This window comes from Moschus berezovskii, chromosome 10 (assembly GCF_049115385.1).
Source record: "Moschus berezovskii isolate FMDL1 chromosome 10, NW_MosBer_1.0, whole genome shotgun sequence".
NCBI classification, from domain to species: domain Eukaryota; kingdom Metazoa; phylum Chordata; class Mammalia; order Artiodactyla; family Moschidae; genus Moschus; species Moschus berezovskii.
In genome coordinates, this window is record NC_142469.1 from 81,901,502 (window position 1) to 81,921,317 (window position 19,816).

The 19,816-nt window shown below is 42.5% G+C and overlaps 1 protein-coding gene across 2 annotated transcripts in view; it reads right to left on the bottom strand.

The window, feature by feature from the left end:
• Nucleotides 1-16,936, bottom strand: part of MAP3K5 (mitogen-activated protein kinase kinase kinase 5) — a 229,799-nt gene extending 212,863 nt beyond the window's left edge. Inside the window, exons 1-2 of one of the 2 annotated variants that reach the window (XM_088840777.1) lie at nt 16,706-16,936; nt 15,811-16,462 (exon numbers count right to left, since the gene is read on the bottom strand). In XM_088840777.1, the coding sequence (XP_088696903.1) occupies nt 15,811-16,462; nt 16,706-16,801 (748 nt within the window). In that variant the 5' untranslated portion in view covers nt 16,802-16,936. The other variant, XM_055432817.2, reaches the window with a different exon arrangement.
• Between the last annotated feature and the right edge of the window lie 2,880 nt (nt 16,937-19,816).

Sequence of the window (19,816 nt, forward strand, 5' to 3'; positions counted from 1 at the left end):
ATGTTGAAGCTGAAACTTCAATACTTTGGCCACCTGATGCGAAGAGCTGACTCATTTGAAAAGCCCCTGATGCTGGGAAAGATTGAGGGCAGGAGAAGGGGACGACAGAGGATGAGACGGTTGGATGGCAACACTGACTCAATGGACATGAGTTTGGGTGGGCTCCGGGAGTTGGTGATAGACAGGGAGGCCTGGCGTGCTGCGGTCCATGTGGTCACAAAGAGTCGGACATGACTGAGCGACTGAACTGAACTGAATGAACCTATAGGTTTACAGGGCTTCCCGGGTAGCACAGTGCTAAAAATCCACCTACCAACACAGCAGATGCAGGTTCGATCCCTGCATGGGGAAGATCCCTGGAGTAGGAAATGTCTACCCACTCCAGTCTTCTTGCCTTCAAAATTCCATGGACAGAGAAGCCTGGCGGGCTACCATCCAAGGGGTTCACAAAGAGTCAGATGTGACTAGCTCATGCTCATTCACACACACATATACACACACATTTACAAAGTGAGATCAGTTCAGTTCAGTTCAGTAGATAGCATTAAGTAAAAATGATCTCACTTAAAGAAAGAATCATTTTTACTTACAAGTGACCAGTCATATGCAATGAAGTGTTTCAAGTGGCTGAGGAAATAACAAAAGTATTTTTTGGTCTCGCTTCTTATTCTTTGGGCTTCAAAAATCTTTGAAATCCAGCCACCGGAGATAGAAGAATGAAAACCTTAGCTAGCCTGAGCTCTCCATTGTCTTAGTAAACACTTCACCTCCTGAACAAGTTCTACACTTCTGTAAACTGAGTTCCACCAGTAAAGAACCCTCACCTTAAAGCCCATACCACTGTGAATTTGAATTTATCCAAGTTACAGAATTTCATAAAGAAAAGCAACTCTAGTTTCAGCCCTAACTGCAATTAGCCAAGAAAACAAGTACACTTGCAAGGGGTCATGCTCTGAAGTTCTTTCTGGAAGAAAATGGTTGGGAATTTGTATTCCACGTTCCCACAGAAACGATGTTAAATAATACTTGAGCCCACAAAGGCTTACTGACCTCATCGTGTCTCTAAGGCATAAAAACAACCGGCAGGACCAGGCAAGGTCCCTCAGCCCGGGAGCAGGGTGTGCTCCTTCTAGCACCTGGCTTCTCTTTCTTTTTCTCTCACCAACACATTGGTTTCTTTATTTTTTTAATTTATCTTCATTTATTATAAATTATTTTCATTTATCTTCTTAAAATTGATGTATAGCTGATTTACAATGCTGTGTTAATTTCTGCTGCACAGCAACATGATTCAGTTATACAGATATATGCATTCTTTTTTATAGTCTTTTCCATTATGATTTATCTCAGAATGCCGACTACAGTTCCCTGTGCTATACAGTAGGACCTGGTTGTTTATCCATTTTATATGTGATAGTTTGCATCTGCAAGCCCCAAACTCCCGGTCCATGCCTTCCCCAACACTTCGGCAACCACAAGTCCGTCCTCTACATCTGTGAGTCTTTTTCTATTTCACAGACAGGTTCATTTTAAGGACTACTTTCTGTTATACGCCTTCTGCAGTTCAGCAGCAATCACTCAAGAGGCTATTCGGGAAAACCACGGCCACCAACTCACATGGAATTGCTCTGGCAAAAGTTATTAAGGGCTTTCTAGTCTCCAAGTCCAGTTATTTCTCTGAAAAATTCGAGTTCCTGACTTCTGACCTCTCTGTTGCTGTTTTCAGCTAGCTCCCTCTCCCCTTCTCACTTCCTCTCTCTGAACTTTTCCCTATTCCTATCTTACCTCTTGTCCACTTCTCTTTCTCACTGGTTGATGCCTTCCTCTGTCCATTTTTAAATACTGGTGTTGTCTGTGTTCTACCATAGGCCCTTTTTAATTCTGCCTCTTTCTTATAGGCAGACTCACTTGTCCTCATAATTTAAAATGCCTGGCACATAATAAGTGCTTTCACTGTTATCCTTCAAAACCCAATTTAAATATCACCTCTTGTCCAAAGCCTTAGCGAACCTCCTCCACACTCCCTTCTTCACCAGAAGAATCCTCTGTCATTTGCACTTTCCAAGAACTTAATATAAACTTCTAATATAGCCATCAGCAATCAGCATAACCTATTCTATCTTAATAGGCTGGTCTCCTACACCAGACTGTGAGCCCAACAAAAGGGTTGATTTCATTGAATTCTATTCAATAAGCATCAGTAAGTGTGACCAGTTCATGATCAAGCTCAGATCTACAGGTCAAGCAAAGAAATAGAAGACCTGGGGCATGTCAAGATCCATAAAATGTGATCTTTGCCTCCAAGGAACTTAACTCACATTTGAGTAAAAAAGACAGATATCAAAATCAATAACTAAACACCAGGAGGGGGAGATGCAATATTCATTCATTCAATCCATCCATAGATATCAAGTGCCTTTTAAGTGCCAAGCACTGTATAAAGTACTAGAGATACAGGATAAACAAGACAGACAAGGAAAGGAAACATGGAATTAAATTTTAATGATCCTCTGAAGTACCTGAAACTGCTGCTTCTATGTCAAACCTTTCTAACAAAGGATTTCTCATTATCCTTCTACACTGGACTTGACTTTTTCGGTTGTTCCTTCTTAGTCATTTCACATATGATGCAAGACTTATGAAGCAACAGTTTTTTCTTTTATATCTCCCAAAGAATCAAGTAAATGAGTTAAAATGTACTTAATAGCTTTTAGGAGATTATTTTAAGAGGTAACAGACTAACATAAACATGTAATAACAAATTAAAGAGGGGCTAAAAAATAAAAAGTTAAATAGTTCCATGATTATTCTTAGCTTAAATGAAAAAGCATGCTAAACTACAGCTCATAAATAACTATACAACATGTTGGGCTCAGGAAGGAATTTTCCTGGTGACCACATATTACGTACACATTATAGCTCAAATGTTGGGCAATACTTTCTTCTGTGGCTAAAGGGGACAATTACAAGACTTGAGAAGGTAATTCTCACAGATTAAATATAAAGTCATTAGAAGCTTATAAGTCAGTCCAAGTCTTAAACAGAGCTTTCAGAATTTAGACCAGGTAACTGAAAACTGAAAGCAGATCAGGACCTTGGATTCTCCAATCATAGTTGTTGTTTTTTTTCCTCTCTTAATGCTCTTAGAAAATCTTCTCAAATTAAGTTGGCTTATCCTCTGGCATGGAATCTGTTTAGGGAACACACTCTAGCTCCCCTGACAAATACACCAAGGAGAATCAGCCCCAGGAAAGTGGAATTTAAAAACAGAAAAATCAAGACTGCTTCATACATCTGTCTCTGCAAACTTATTCAAACATGTCTAATGATATTTTCAGAGGGAAGCACAAACCTATTAAATAATGGTGGGTCTGGGAAAATTAAGGCATGCCAACATATAAGTATCATAGTATAATTTTGCTCAAAATTCCCAAATGGTGTCACAACACAGTGGCACAACATTTTTTGTTTTGTGTGAACAACGTACTTGTTTCTGATGATGGTGTCTGGCCCCTCTAGGGCTATTCCAAGATTGAAAATGAATGGAGGGCTTCCCTGGTGGCTCAATGGTAAGGAATGCAGGGTACATGGGTTCGATCCCTCATCGGGGAAGATCCCATATGCCAGAGGGAAACTGGGCCCATGCACCACAACCACTGAGCCTATGCTCTAGAGCCCAGGAGTCACAACTCCTAAAGCCCAAGCACCCTACAGTCTGTGCTCCACAATAAGAGAAGCCTCCCCAATGAGAAGCCTGAGCACCACAACTAGAGAAAAGCCCACATGATAATGAAGTAGCAATGATGACCCAGCACAGCCAATAAATAAATCTTTTAAATGAATGGAAATGTTAACCTCTCAATTCATCCTATCATGTGTAAAATTGACAGCTAGTGGGAAGTTGTGGTATTAACAAAGACAGCTTAGCTCTTTGATGACCTAGAGGGGTGGGATGGGGTGGGGTAGGAGGGAGGCTCAAGAGGGAGGAGATATATGTATACATATAAGTGATTCACACTGTTGTACAGCAGAAACTAACACAACATTGTAGAGCAATTATACTCTAATTTTTGGAAAAAAATGAAAGGAAGTAAGTAATCAGGAGAAGCTACCAGTCTTGGATAATCAAGAGATTATCCATCATGAAGAATGTTCATATATATTTAACAAGACAAAATCTGCTTCTTCAATAAAATCTGACCAGATGCAGAGTCCCAAACTCAGTGAAGCTTGAAAATTGTGAAGTGGTACTTTTCTTATCTAACTTTCACCAAACAGTGAAAATATGTGTCAATGCTGGAGGAAAACCAAAGAGATAGAGCAATATCTTAACTTTGGTTCCAAGTGTTTAAGCGATTTGGCTGATGTAGTAAAGTGTCGCTCTCATGTTATCAAATTTTACCTTCTCCAAGATTTCCTAAAGGGGCACCGAATGATAGTTATAAATGTAACCATAAAACTCCATAGAGGTTACTTAAGCTTAGTCACCTACAGTTCTTTGTCATTTTTCTGACTTCTGTTTCCTTAAACAAAGAATCAAGAACAGAATTTTGTCTGAATTTTTAAACGTTCCATAAATCCAAGCAAGCCATTCCTTAACCCTATTATTTGTGAATACTGATGAATATTTACATGTTAGCAGCTTGTAAATGCTCCTGCAATTTACCTTCTTAATTGGCACATATTTGCATCTAACTCATTGCTTCAAAAGAACCTTAAAAAGTGAACTTTGTAAACATATTATGTTTGTGATAAATACAGATTTGGGCACTTATACTTTGATGTGAGGGCTTCCCTGCTGGGTCAGTGGTAAAAAATCTGCCTGCCTCAATGCTGGAGCCTTGGGTTCGATATCTGGCTTGGGAAGATCTCTTGGAGAAGAAAACAAAAACCCACTCCATTTGCCTGAAAAAAATCTACTTGCCTAGAAAAATCCCGTGGACAGAGGAGCTTGGCAGGCTACCCAGTCCATGGGTTCACAAAGAATCAGATACAACTTAGCAACTAGACAAGAACAACAACTTTGATGTGACATAAACCAATCAAAATTAACACTTATGACCAAGTGTGCCACTCATTTGAATACATGCTCAAAGGCCCGGTCAACACTAACAAAATACTCCTGGAAATTAAATGTTAAGTCAAAAGCATAGCTGACTGTGCAAAAGATTTCATAATGCTGAAAAGCCTTAATTTTAGACTTTGGAAACGAAACAAATGCAGATGTGCAGGTCAACATTCTAGTAAACACAGCAGGATCAGTCCTTGGTAACCCACTCACGTGTCCTATTTAATGATTATAAATGTTCTACACTACTGCATTTATAAAGGAAAGAGGAGTCTAGGATTCTGTTTAGAGTCAAGCCTAGCATTTCCTTTCCAACTTTATTTCAGATTTACCAACTGCCAAATGTACTTTAAGCACATAGGCTATTGGCAGTACTAAGTTGCTGGGCAAGAAAAGTTAAGCCAACTATTCTCACCATAACTCACGTGCAAGCTACAACACTGTTCTCGAATTTCACTAGGTCAAGCCAAGCAACTTACACCCCAATCCTGTTTTGCAACTAACACACACACACAGATACATTAGGTTGTAAAGCCAGATTCTGCCCCTCTATATGGCCTAGAAATCTTTTCTTATTCTGACTGTATACAAATAGTTAACAGTAAATGGACCAAGAATGAGTTTCAAAAACTAAAATCTTACTGTCCAGATCTGATTATCTGAATTTTCACTGGATCAACCAAAGCTGGTTTCCCAAGATCAATTTCTAGAAATCTAGAAATTGTCTTGATAGAGCTAACATACATCAACTGCATGTGTGTGACTCAAAAACAATTAGAAAGGTTATGCAAAGTATACATTAATAACTATGATTAGGAACTTCAAAGGTAGCCTAGATTTCAAACTTAGTCATTTTTATGTATACCGTAATACAGATACAGTTCTGCATGCATCACTGTATCTAATACATGTCTGCCATTCAAATTCCATTTTCTAAATGGAATTCTGTTTGTCTAATATGCTCATTCTGGACAAGCCATTCAGAAACTCTGCATTCAAGTTGACTATTTCCTGTCAACCAAAGACCACACATAGACCCCAGGCATTATCAACAAACAAGCAACACAATTCAATCATGGACTACACGCCCAAGGAATCTTAAATTGATACTACACCACTGGTGCCATGCAATTACCTAAAATAGCCTCAATTTTTTTCACAAACTAAAAGGATTAACACAAGAGAATTTTGAGCCAGATCAAATTTCACTACTATAAAAACAAGATATAAGAAAAAAGATTCTAAGTCTCAGGTAGTAACTCTACTTGTTTCTATGAGTCAGTATATAAAATTCTTCTTCGTTAAAGAATTAATTACAAAACTTCTTTGAGGTCAATTTAGTGAGATTCTGTCAATATTTATAAAAGATCTTAAAGGTTTTTTAAGTACAACTGAGTACTTATTTACATAATTTTGAATATGATACTGATTTCATATAAAAATAAATGAAGAGCCTAATGCATAGTTCACAGATGTGTAAGCTTTTTGTCTTCAATGAATTTTCAGATTTATTTTCACAGTAATGTACATTGTTCTCTTGTGTCCAATTCAGTGAAATCACCCATATTATGAAGTCCATAAGAGTTTCCTTGGATTTTTCACTTATTCACTACTTAGAATATCACCTAGTATTTGATAGGCTTATTGAATAATTACTTATTAAATTGTTGAATTCAATGGATAGACTGAAAGATCATAAAAGGCAGAAATTACACTCAGGCTAATTCCATGCAGACCTTAGAAAGAAATCTTGCAGATTTTTAAGTACTCAACTTTAATGTCTAAGATGAGAAGGCTATAATTTAAATGTTCTCAAACAGAAAATTTATTTCTAGGAGACAAGAGAGCATAGTTATAAATGAACAGACTCTGAATTTTGCCTCTCAGCTTTAAGTCCCTCATCTATTTGGATCTGATTTCCATATACGCTGTGAGATAAGAAACCGTATTCATTTTTATTCAACTATTACAGCCCCATGAATTAAATACATTCTCATTTCTCAATAAATAAATGAACAGACTCTGGGATCAGACAGCCTCAGATTCAAAACTTGGTTCTATCAAGTGGCACTGGGAAAGTGATAACCTCTGCTGGGTCTCAACTTCCCCATATGTTAAACTGATCTATTGATGCCATCTGCCTCATAAACATTGAATAAGGAATATGATTGGGCATGTAGAGTGATTGGTATGGCACCCAGCACACAGTAACACATGGTGTTCATTTGGGTAGCACCGGCCTTAAATTGGGCTTCCCTGGTGGCTCAGATAGTAAAGTGACTGCCTGTATGCGGGAGACCTGGGTTCAATCCCTGGGTCAGGAAGATCCCCTGGGGAAGAAAATGGCAACCCACTCCAGTACTCTTGCCTGGAAAATTCCATGAATGGAGGAGCCTGGTAGGTACAGTCCATGGGGTTGCAAAGAGTCGGACCCAACTGAGCAACTTCACCGGTTGGTTCACGAGCCTTAAACTACAAAGATCAAAGTAACATATTTGGTATGTAGAGTTTTATAGCAAATTTGCCAGTCCTCTAAAATATTATAAGCATTTTTTCCTTGCAAAAGAGAAACCTATTTGAAGGTGTTTCAAATAGTTCAGCTGGACTACTGAAGTTCCTATTAGTAATAATGATTTCCCGGTATGTGAATAAACCTGGGTTTGCAGACACTGTAAGCAACACACCAGTCTATCCTGACTTCGCTCTGGTCAAGCCATGCTCTGGGAATTATCTGATTGAAAACAAACAAAAAAAACTTTGATTGTCCTTCTGGTGATAAAACCATTTGATAAAGCTTTGGGGATAAACATTAAGTTGTATAAAACTGATAGTAATGCAAATACTATCTGTCCGCAGCAATACAAAGAAATATTCTTTGGTAGAAATACAATTGATTTCCATCTTGTAGAAAAGATGACACCAACATTTATACTTATAGAATTGTCTGACAGCACATTAGCAAATTGTTTGGCATCCATTAGCAAATCATTTCAGCATTCCTGATTGTGTGTGTGTGTGAGAGAGAGAGAGAAATCTCGGCTCTTCAAATTCTCTTTATCCTGGACCAAGATGTTAGAACTGATCCTCTTATTAAACAGCATATGTGTTTTGAAATGTTTTTCACTGCAAGGGGAAAACACCTGGATTATTCGCAACTCTGAAGACATGAGTTTGACTCCCTACTCAGCCAGCTGATTTATTCTGGCCAAAGTCAAATACCCTTCTCCAAGGAGGAGTTTTTTCAACTGTGACATATAGAGCAACTACACCGCCACATCTATTTATTTTCTGGAGCACATAAGATAATCAAAAGAGGACTCCATCGCATAAAACAACACACATTTACATTATCACCCTCATCTAGCCACATGACATCACCTACACCCCAGTGTGAACAAACTATAAACCTGGAAAACACTCCAGAGGCAGGTAAGAGCTGCCATGGCCCCAAGACAGCGGGAATCACGCTCTTGGTCCTTGATAGCCTCAGCTCTAAACTGATCTTTGTCACAAGAAACTGTTTGGAAGGACTGATGCTGAAGCTGAAACTCCAATACTTTGGCCACCTGATGTGAAGAACTGACTGAAGGCGGAGGAGAAGGGGACGACAGAGGATGAGATGGTTGGATGGCATCACTGACTCGATGGACATGAGTTTGAGTGAACTCCAGGAGTGGGTGATGGACAGGGAGGCCTCGCGTGCTGTGGTCCATGGGGTCACAAAGAGTCGGACACGACTGAGTGACTGAACTGAACTGATGTGATATCAAGAGGAACTTGACATGTCATAGCTGGGGTTTCCTTAATTCTTTGGGGGTGACTTTCAAATAAGAAATGGGAGTAACTAAGATTTTGAAAGGACAGTGAATTCTCTCTGATAGCTTCCTCAAAGACAGGGCTTCCCTCATAGCTTAGTCGGTAAAGAATCTGCCTGCATTGCGGGAGACCTGGGTTCAATTCCTGGGTTGGGAAGATCTCCAGAGTAGTCTTGCCTGGAGAATCCCATGGACAGAGGAGCCTAGCAGGTTACAGTCCATGGAATCACGAGAGTTGGACACAACTTAGATACTAAACCACCACCAGGCAAATACCTAGTTTTACATGGTTTGGAGTCAATAGTCAAATGGCCTGACATCCATTAATAATTCACTAGGGTAGTTCCCCTCCATTTCTGTCTCCTAAGAGGTCTTAGAAGAGACTACAAGTGTTGGAAAATATTAATATAATTGGTCAGAACTACTTTTAGAGCCTTACTGTACCAAAGAATATAACTCGCTTCCTGTATGAATCATATACCAAAGGCAATCGCTTTGCCCATTGTTGATTACCTATTGTAACAGAAAAGGCTGGCATGTAATGGAATGTTTACTGCTACCTTGTGCAACTCCTGAAGCATTTAAGTTACACAGATTGGCTCTGCTAGGATTTCTAGTAGGAGACTCTAAGAACATTTAAATTTTTTCTCCTCTCTTCTCTGTCTCCTAAGAAGACTGCCACAAGGTAGCCTGGATTCTGTATCTTTCAGTTTTTATGTTTTCTTCAGAAAAAAAAATTACAAAATAAAACTCACATTAAGATGTTAGGTACTCACTTTAAAATTTTTTTGGTACAATTCGAAAAGACTTTAAAAATCAGCTTTGCCTCATACCCTCTCCTTCTCTAATAATATGACACATATTTTGATGAGTTCCTTAAGTCAACATCTCCAGCCAAAGATAAAAGCCAATATTTAAAAACAATGAAAGCAGTCAGTGTATTACAATCATCAGTGGATTTTAAAATATCATTTTGCTCTGCTTTCCTATTTTTCTTTTATGCCACTAATAAAACTTGCAAATCGAACTTTGCTCCCTGAAAATAAGGGGAATCGTTCTTAAACAAAGCCAGTTTCCCCACTTAACTATATCCAGTTTACAGGATGGTGAGGCGGTTTTCTTCAAGATGTACCTTTCCCAAGGCTGTTGGTGACTGGTTTCTTCCTGATACCCGCACAGCTGTAGTTCCTGCAACACTGTCCACTCCCACCTCACTTACTATAGTCTCAACTCTCATCCTACCTCAGGCAGAGTAGGGTGCTGCTTGAAGGGAACACTAGGGACAACTACTTGCAAAGCAGAACCAGTTGGTACCTGTTGGTGGAAACTTGCATATTCATTGGGCTTTGGGCTTGTCAATCTCCCATTGCTCCACAAAGAAGCAGTGAACCAGTTTTATCCTGCAAACCAGAAACAGGAACTGAACGGGCTGCTAACCAGGCCTCCAAAACAGGAAGCAGGGGACAGTCCCCGTAGCCACCAGAGGGGAACTAACTCATAGCAGAGGACTCCCAGAAGGCTGGCAGCAGCCAAGGCCACTGGCGAGACAAAGCCAAGTTGTGTGCCTATAATTAGGCTTCACCTAGGGGTGGAACCGACTGTAACTCTCAACTGATGACTCTCTGAAGCAGACCAAAGGTGACCAAGTTAAGCCAAGGAGCCAGGAGCCTGGGAAGTAGGATCAATGATGACAATCTGCACTTGACTATTTGGGGTAAGAAATGAGTGCTCTACAAACAAGTGTACTTTGTGTTTTGGAGTTTTCTTTTTTAGCTTTGCTTCTTTTCTAATTTTCTAGTAAAATCCTTTTTGGAAAATTTAAATTTTGCCTCCAAGAAAGCAAGAGGAGGCACAGTGCTCTGGGCTCCCACAGGGTAGGCAATGATATGCCAGCAAAAAACATGAGCGTGGCTCCACTGGGATAATTTTTTTTTAACCCCTTCCTAAACTAGACCTTTTTTTTTTATTTTATGAGTGTGCCAACATTTGCTCTTTTGATAATTTTCTAAGGCTTGTTCCTTGGTTGAAGAAAGACAGACTGGAAGTGGGAAGGGTCTGTAGGTGGTCTAGATCAGAGGTTCTCAAACACCATTCTGTTGATTGGTATGATAAGAGTTTTTATCCATCATGGCGAAATAGGAAAAAGAATAATAGATAATGCATTTTCCCATATATTTACTGTATGTAAAAAGCTATTATTTGTTTTAAGATTATGTTTTCCTAATTTAACATAAAAAATGTATTTTTAAGAAATAGTGGCAGTAGTTGGCTGGTTGTCAAGTTTTCTTTTTCTTTTTAACATCCTTACTTGGAAAAATAAAATCATGACAAATTCATTAAATTCACAAATTCATTCATAAAATCATGACAATTTTTAAAAAACCAGTTCATGGGAACTACTATTTAGGAAATTGATACCACCTTCTCCCTCCAAGTATTTGAGACAGTATGGATGAAAGCCTCACTGGATTTAAAAGCAGAAGATGCAGAAGTGGACTGAAAGACTCTCAGGAACTTCTCATTCCGAGATATACAGGATGCAAAGGTTATGTTTGCCTTGTTTTGTTATTAAATAAGATTGGAAGTCCTAGGGAGCTGTGCTGGAAGCAAGTGAAACCAAACCCAGAAAGTTCAGATGCCTGTCCAGTGACATGGCCAAATAGGAGACTGTTATCACAAGTAAGGCGGGAACATTACACAGATGAAAATATAAAGGCTAAATTCTTAAAATTTCGACCTGCATATGTTTCCTTCCTGTTCCCCAATGCTGCTACTGGGTGATAGGCTGAGTAAGAGATTGCAATCTACAGAGAGCCTGCCTAAGAGAAAGGCCAGGGGACACAATGGTAGTTGGGGTGGGGGGGCGGTGTGGAGGCAGGGAAGGGGGAAGCAGGCAGCCATCCAATTGTGAGCCCCCTGAGAAGGGGTGAGGTGGCCGTGAACAGAACACTGTCCCTGGGTCTTACATCAGCTGGAATTCACGGACCATAAATAGGTTTGGAGGGGATGAAGGTGAAAGTGTTCCCGGATGCCCTGCTGCCATCGCTTCCTTCTTCGATGAACATCCTTCTTCCTCCCTCCCTGTCCAGCCTCCTTTCTCTCCCAGAAGCTTCCCAAGCGTTCCTTTGTCCCCTGCCTCACCACAGCCTCTCCTTCTAATACCACCCATCCAAAGTGATACTCCTACATCCAGCTAAGATGCTGCCAGAAGCTAGGTGAACACAAGTTACCAATTCTAACTCAGGGCAAGATGGACTCAAAGTCTCAGTTTTAGGTTGGCCAGCAACATAATTTTACTGCTTAAATAGACAAAGGAGCTCCAGACTTCAAGTACACTGAGTTAAGGAAGGTTCTTACAGCCTAGACCCAAATCTAACCACTATCTATAATACTGTTTCTAAGAAAAAGTGTGCTTCTGGTTCTAAGCAGCAACCTTAAATCATTTAGGCTGAATGAATGAATATAACTCCTTTATGGTTCAGTTTTCTCATAAGCAAGTAGGGGAATAATAAAGTCTACCCCAACTATACTTTGCAAAAGTAGTGTTCATTTTATTTAAAAAATATTTGAGTCCCTGCCATTTGGGGCCTGTCTACCTCAGTGGAATAGTTCTGCATCACTAACATCTGTTATCACTGACATTTGTATCACTGACATCTCTTAGCTTTCTAGAAATTTACTGTCTACAATGCAGGGGTCTGGGAAGGGGTGTTATTAGCCTGTCAACCAACATCTCTGACTGATAGTCTTGTATATATGATGAATTTTCATAAAATCTTGGATAGAACATTAGTTTCAGGATGGAAATGAAAGAGAGAATGACAAGCGTAGTCAAAGAACAAACTTGATTATAGTTGAACAATAATCAAAAAGGAAAAATCAGTGAAAATCTGTAACTGCAATCTATTCTTTAGAAAACCCCTGTACACATAGAGTGCAGAAGCTTATAAAAATGTAATCAAACTACTTCAACACCAACATTCCATTTTAAATGTTGAGGCCCTTGTAAATCCTCCTTGTTAACCGTTCTATCTCAGGGTAGGGGTCACCTCTGACCCACCCTTCAAGTAATTCCTTTTTAAATCAATATTGCTATAATTTTAAAGTACAGAATTTAGGGCTGGCGGGAATCTCAGAGATCAGTTATTACAACCCTTCTCTGAGATTTTAAATGACTTGTTCCAGATTAGAGAAGAATCAAGACGAGAATCCAGATCGTGAAACTCTTGTTCAGATGCTCTGTCCCAGCACACCTTGCTGCCTTCTTTTGCAAACTCATAGGATTACATGAGAGAATCCTAGAAATTTAGTTTCATCTCCCTTCTCTCCCTCCATCCCTGATCCAATTGTTTAGGCCACTGAAGGAGACAAAGGACCTTACTCACAATTACATGGTTCAGAGCAGAGCCAGGATAAAGACACAGACCAAACTAGAGGGATAAAGTTCTTCCCACTATGTCACAATGATTCAACTTTCAAGTGGCAGCAGTAGATGCAGAGAAGAGGTCAGCATGGGGCCAAAACCTTACCAGGCCTGTTTTTGCAAGGCCTGCAAGCTAGGAATGGTTTTTCTATTTTTTACATGGTTGAGGAAAAAAAAAGAAAAATCAGAAGAATATCACTTTGTGAATAATATGAGATATAAATTTCATAAATTTGACAACATCCATTAACAAAGTTTTGTTGGAATACAGCCATGATGATTTATTTAGGTCCTCTTTATGGCTCTTCCTGAGTTAACACCTGCAGAGCTGAGGAGGTGTGAGAGACACCTCTAGCAAATCTAAAACATTTATGCCATCTGGCCCTTTACAGAGGACAAGCAAGTGCTCTCTTAGAAATCAGAAATCAAGTTCTACTACTGTTCACCTTGGCCTCCCTCAGTTTAGAAAAACAAAACCGATACCATTTTCATTCTGTCACATCTTCAACGTTTTCTTGCTGAATGAGAGACCTGAGGGTTCACGTCACAGGCAGGGGTGAAACTGGGGCCTGCCTAGGTTGAGCTCACCAGTGGGATGGGACAGAGCTGGCCTGGAAACACTGGTCTCCCTAGAGTGTGTCCTCCTCCCCACTATTGCACACTGCACACAATGGCTCACAAGGTCCCTGCCAGCTCTCCACCACGAGTTTGATGTTTCCCTCTCTTAATTCTGAGAATAAATCAGTCCAGCTAAATGGAGGTAGCAAGGGAGAAGCCGGACCTTTTAGAGTCAGGCACCCAAAGTGGGACCCTCCATCGACCAGTTATTACCCATGATCTTGAGCCAGTGATGAAGCCCTTGTTTTTCTCATCTAAGAAAATAGCTAAGTACTTCCTTCATAGGCTTGTTTGGAGTATTAAATGAGAAACATTTCAAATGTCTGGTACCTTCTAATCTTTCTCTCTCCCTTTCCCAGAGATAGTATTTGGAGAATAAACAGTACGTGAACCTTGTTAGGAAAGTCTTTCAAATTAGCTTAAAGATTATTTTATAAAAAAATACCCAATCTATCAAAACAATAAAAATAGGTTTAGCACTTCATTGGGTGTTTTCCTCACATATCTTTCAGTCCTTTGAAGCTTTTTCCAAATTATAATCCAAAAATAAAAATGCTGTAATTTTTAGAAATGTTATATTTATGTAATTTTTACAGCAGGTCACACAAAGAACCAAGGTAAACTATATTCTACTCATGTCCAGTTATGAAGACTAAGATGGTAAAACACAGCAGAACAGAAAGTCCTAGTTTATGGCTTCCTTAACATGAAGTTCTTCTTGTTCTTAAAATATTCAGTTTTGGCTGAATTCCAAGACTGACATAAGCCTTCTTCAGGTGTTCTGAAAAGACTGAAGAGATTCAGAACTGGAAACAAGACTGGAATATAAAACCTTCTATGTGATCACAATGCAAGAAACTTATTGTCTGAAGCACCATTAAATCAAATTTTATGCCCACACTTATAAAAAAATAAATATGTATATATTCTCAACATTGGTTGTACATGGTACTAAAGGTTAATTTCAATAACACGCTTTTATCTCTAACACTTGCTAACTGATAGCAAATTGCTTCAGTCACTTGAATTGCAGTGACGCTTTCTGAAATCTGTAATAGGCTGAAAAGATTTTTTTTTCCTGAATTACTCTAGCAGTCACTTTAATGGGCACACTTTAATGGTCAGTCTAACTCAGTTATTAAAACTGCGTATCAGCGTTTTACATAATGTTAAATTATCTACTTGCCAGCCCACTGGGGTATATGGAATCCTGAAAAACAGACTCTGCTCTTTTTCACCAAAATTCCAACAGAGATATCACGCAAGTTTAGTGTCAAGTTACAAAAGTTGCTTTCGAAAGTAATTACTTGAAAATTCAAATTGGTAAGAGATGGGAAATCAAGCCACTAAACTTCAGAGAAAGGGAGTTGGGAAGATCGTGACATAACATACAAATTCACAGAGATTCGCTCTGCGTGCAGCTGGCTGCGTGGCAGAAGTCAGAATTTTTGTACTCTCAAAAGTACACGGGAAAAAATGAGGACATCTTCTAAAACAGGCATAGGTATATATAGAAGGAAAATGTGGGCCAAACCTAACAGAAGAGAAACCAAAACAGTGAATAGAGCACAGCTGACTGGGACAAATAACTCGCACTGCAGGCGAACAGAAGTTCTTCCAGAGGACCACACGCACCCCGGGACTCCCAGCGCGGCCCGGCGGCCGGGCGGTCAGACTCCCTGCCCTGAGCTGCGAGCGACCCGAGCAGTCACGCAGCGCCGCTCGCTGCCCCTAAGGTGGCGCAAGAAGTAAATAAAGATGCTCGATTGCTGCCCAGAAACTGATCGATTTTTCCTATGGGGGCCGGGGGGTGGAACAACAGCTTTCCCCCTGCGGCGGCCCCTGACCGCGGAGGCCGGGGCCCTGCCTTGTAAAATCGCACGCACCTGCATTGTAAAATCGGTCCAGCACCGCAGTTTCCCCAAAGTCCAGTTTCCCAAAATGCAGGGTCTCCAGGGCGGCGCCCACCGTCTCGCACGCCTCCCGCAGGCACTGCAGGGCCTCGCTCTCGGCCACCACCAGCTGCCCCTGGCTCGCCTCGTTGATGACATAGGCCACCGTGGTCCGTCGGCCGCCTCCGCCCCCGGAGTTGCCCCGGCACCGGGTGGCGCTGCTCCCGGGGGTGGCACTGGGACAGCCGGCGCCGGGAGCGGCGGCACTTTCCACGTTCCAGAAGCTGCCCGGTGGCGGCGGCGGCAGCTGGCTCTCCTCGCCCTCGGCCGCCGTCGCCGCTCCTCCCCTCCGGTAGCTGCCGCCCTCGGCGAAGGGTGGCACGGAGAAAGTGATGCCCTCGCCCGCCTCCGCGCTCATCTCTCCCGGCCGGGCTGCCGCGGCGGCGTCGCCCGCCCAGCCGCACCGTCTGGCCAGCCACAGCTCGGGGCTGCTCCGCGCGCGCCTGGCTAAGCAGCTGCCATCCCGCGTCGCGCCTTCCGCGCCGCGCCGCCGCCTCCTCTCCGGCGCCCTCTCCCCCGAAGGGACGCCGCTGCCCGGCGGCGGCTCGCCCCTCCTCGGCGCCTCCGTGGCCGCGCCGCTCGCCCGCTGCAGGGTGTAGAGTACAAGGGGTGGGGAGCCGGGCTGAGCGGGAAGGGACAGCGCTTCCTTTTCTTGGCCGGCGGACAAGTCGGCTGGCGAACCTGCTTCGCGGTGCGGCTCAAGGGCGCCGCTCTCGGGGTGCGGTGCGCCCCGGCCACCCGGGAGCGCGGTCCCGGCTCCTTCCGCGCCGGGTGCCCTGGGAGGGGCCGGGGAGGGCGCCCTCTGGGTGGGGAGCTACCTGGCCAGCACCTCGCGGGCGGGCAGACTCCCTGGACGAGGTCCCGGAACAGCGGCAGCGGCAGCCGAAAGGATCCGCCTCCTTCCTCGGCGGCAGCTCCCCTTCATCGGCTCTGTTTCCTCCTCCTGCCCCGGCCCCGTTCTCTTCCGATCGCCGCGGCCGCTTCGTCCCGGCACCAGCCCGGCCGCTCGAGTCTCGCCGCTCCTTGCAGCCGCTCTGCCGGTCCGCCACCGGCTTTTTTGCCGCCCACTCGTCGCGGCACCGAAAGTCTGGGCCCGCCCCGGGGGAGGGCGCTGCTGGGAAGCTCGAGGCCGGACGAAACCGACCGCGTCGCGGCTCCGGGACCGCAGCCCAGCCCGGAGCACCGCGCGAGGCCAAGGTTCTCCTCCGTCACCCACTGGGCTCCCCACCCAAGACAGCCTGCAGTAGGCAAAAGCCCGGAGCGCACGCGACTACAGGATGGAGCAAAAAAAAGTCTCTCGCGAATACTCGGGTCTTCTCAGCCAGCGCCAGGAGGCACGCGCCACGTTCCCCGTGACCACGGCGCCCTCCTCCGGCCCGTGCCGGCCTAGCTCCGCCGTGCGGTCGGGTCCCATGTGCGGCGCGGTGAGCAAGAGCGCAGCGTGCGGAGGCCCGCGTGGCCCAGGGCCCGAGGATTTTAACCACGGTTCTGCAGGCGGCCTCAACTGGATCCTCAACTGGTGTATCGGTTACAGTGGCTCTCCGGGAGTGGCAGGCTGAATTTATCGGGTCTGCCCCTGGTACTTTACGTTTTCAAGTTTTCAATAGCTATGCTGTCGTGAATAATTGATTAGCTCCAAGTGCTGAACGGTATAGCATTTGCATTCCCATTTGAGTTCACAAAATTTCCCCCAGCGCACCATATACTTACTTGAAATAGAAAACCGGTTCTATCCTGGACTTGGCAAATCATCATCTATCTGCCAGATGAAAGAGGAAAATTAAGCAATTACTTCAATTTTTTTTAATTGCTCTGGGGGTGGGGGTGGGGAGCAGGGAATGCCTGGCTTGCTTAAGAGCAATCAAAGAGTATCTACTTATTTGGGAAGTAAAAATATATGTGCAAGTTCTCAGAGAACTTCTCCAGAATGCTGTAACTTTAGGAGAACCAGTGGAACCTACAGTGAAATAAAGTAACAGGTTTGGACTTTCCATCTCCAGGAACCGAGATGATTAAGTTCTATGAAAAAGGTAGAAGAATACTGCAAATTACATGGAAGCTAGGCGGGAAGGGGGGCTTCCCTGGTGGGAATCCATCTGCCAGTGCAGGAGTGGTGGTTCTGTCCCTGAGTGGGTAAGAAGGAAATGTCAACCAGCTCCAGTATTCTTGCCTGGGAAATCCCATGGACAGAGGAGCGTGGCAAGCTACAGTCCGTGGGGTTGCAAGTATCAGACATGACTTAGCGACTAAACAACAGGGGGAAAGGAGGATAAAATAGTTAAGTAGGAAAGGGTTAAAAGAAGAAAGGAAATAATGTGGGGAAACACCTAGCAGCTGAACAATGTATCTGCACAATTGTATCCTCAGTGAAGCCAAGTGACCTTAGCTTTTCCTAAAGATGTGTAAAATAATGGAAGTAAACTTATAGTAAGGAAACTGAAATCTATGTGATCCACATCTGCTTTTGAACTTGATACCATAGGAAAATAGATATTTAATGAATCGCTGATCATACAGAAACAAAACATGGGTGGAATACTAATAAATATATATCCTTTAATATTTCCAACAACTTGTCAAGCCTCCAAACTTCTGTGAAAGTATACAGTCCTTTACCCCATCCTGACCCAAAACAACAAATGCAGCGAGAGTCTTTGGGACCATATCTGGAAAATTAGAATGCCCCAATTCTCAAATAGCATTTGACTACACAAATAAGGCCCAAGAGTATTCATAAAGCTATTTTCTAAAAACCATAATTTTTAGACTATGTCACCTTTGCTTCCCTTCCAGATTTTTTCAGAGCCATCATTCATACACAGTTTGTTTTACTTTGGTCACTTTGTGTTATTTAGAATTGATTTAATATCTTCAAAGATGTTACTGATTACTGGCACCCAAACTCCAATACAATGCTGGAAGAAAAAGCAGTTCTTGGTCCCAAGGCTCTCCCACCTAAACTTTGGGCATGGTTTAGCTGATTAATCTTACACAGCCTGTTTTACATGAATCCAGATGAAATTTCCATTTTTATAGCTGATGAACAGTTTAAAATGTATAAATTCAAATGGTTCAGTTCACAGCTCAAATTGAGGCCTGTGTGTAGGCAGGGACATCATGCTGAGGGGATGGGTGTGGTGCTGAAATCCCCATAGCCTTCAGTTTGCCATGCCTGCCTCAGGGCTTGTGGGTCTGGAGGAATGAAAGCCTTTTTCTAATTGGATCACCCAGAAGTTGCTTTTTGCAATTCATCTGTATATAAGAAGCAGGGTTTTCTAATCCAGAAGCACATCTAACATGGTAGTGGTGGACAGGCGAGAAATCATTGCCTGGCTTGGGCTTCTAGGTTTACTCTTGAAGAGATAAAAGGGAAAACTTTAAACCTGAAATGGACAGGTGTCTTCTAGCTAACTAGCTTTCACTTTAAGTGAGTAAAAGTGAAGTCGCGCAGTTGTGTCTGACTCTTTGCAACTCCATGGACTGTAACCTACCAGGCTCCTCTGTCCATGGGATTTTCCAGGCAATAGTACTGGAGTGGATTGCCATTTCCTTCTCCCGGGGATCTTCCCAACCCAGGGATTGAACCCAGGTCTTTGCCCCTTTCTCTGAATCCTCAGGCAGATAAGTAGGAATATTCAGTTCAGTTCAGTTCAGTCGCTCAGTCGTGTCCGACTCTTTATACTCTTAATTCCGAAAAGTATTAAATGCTATGTACAAAACATGGTAAATATAATTTTAAAGTATCAGAAATGAACAAGGAAGCTAGTAAAAGGTATCAAGAAGCTAGGATAAATTAAAAATTTGATTGATAAATTTAGCTCTGTTTTGACTATCTAAAAGAAAACACATAAAAGTACATAAAGATGTACTTAAAAAGAAAACACATGTGTACATAAAAGTACACATATTTATATGAAGAGTCAAGTCTTAATCTGGCACT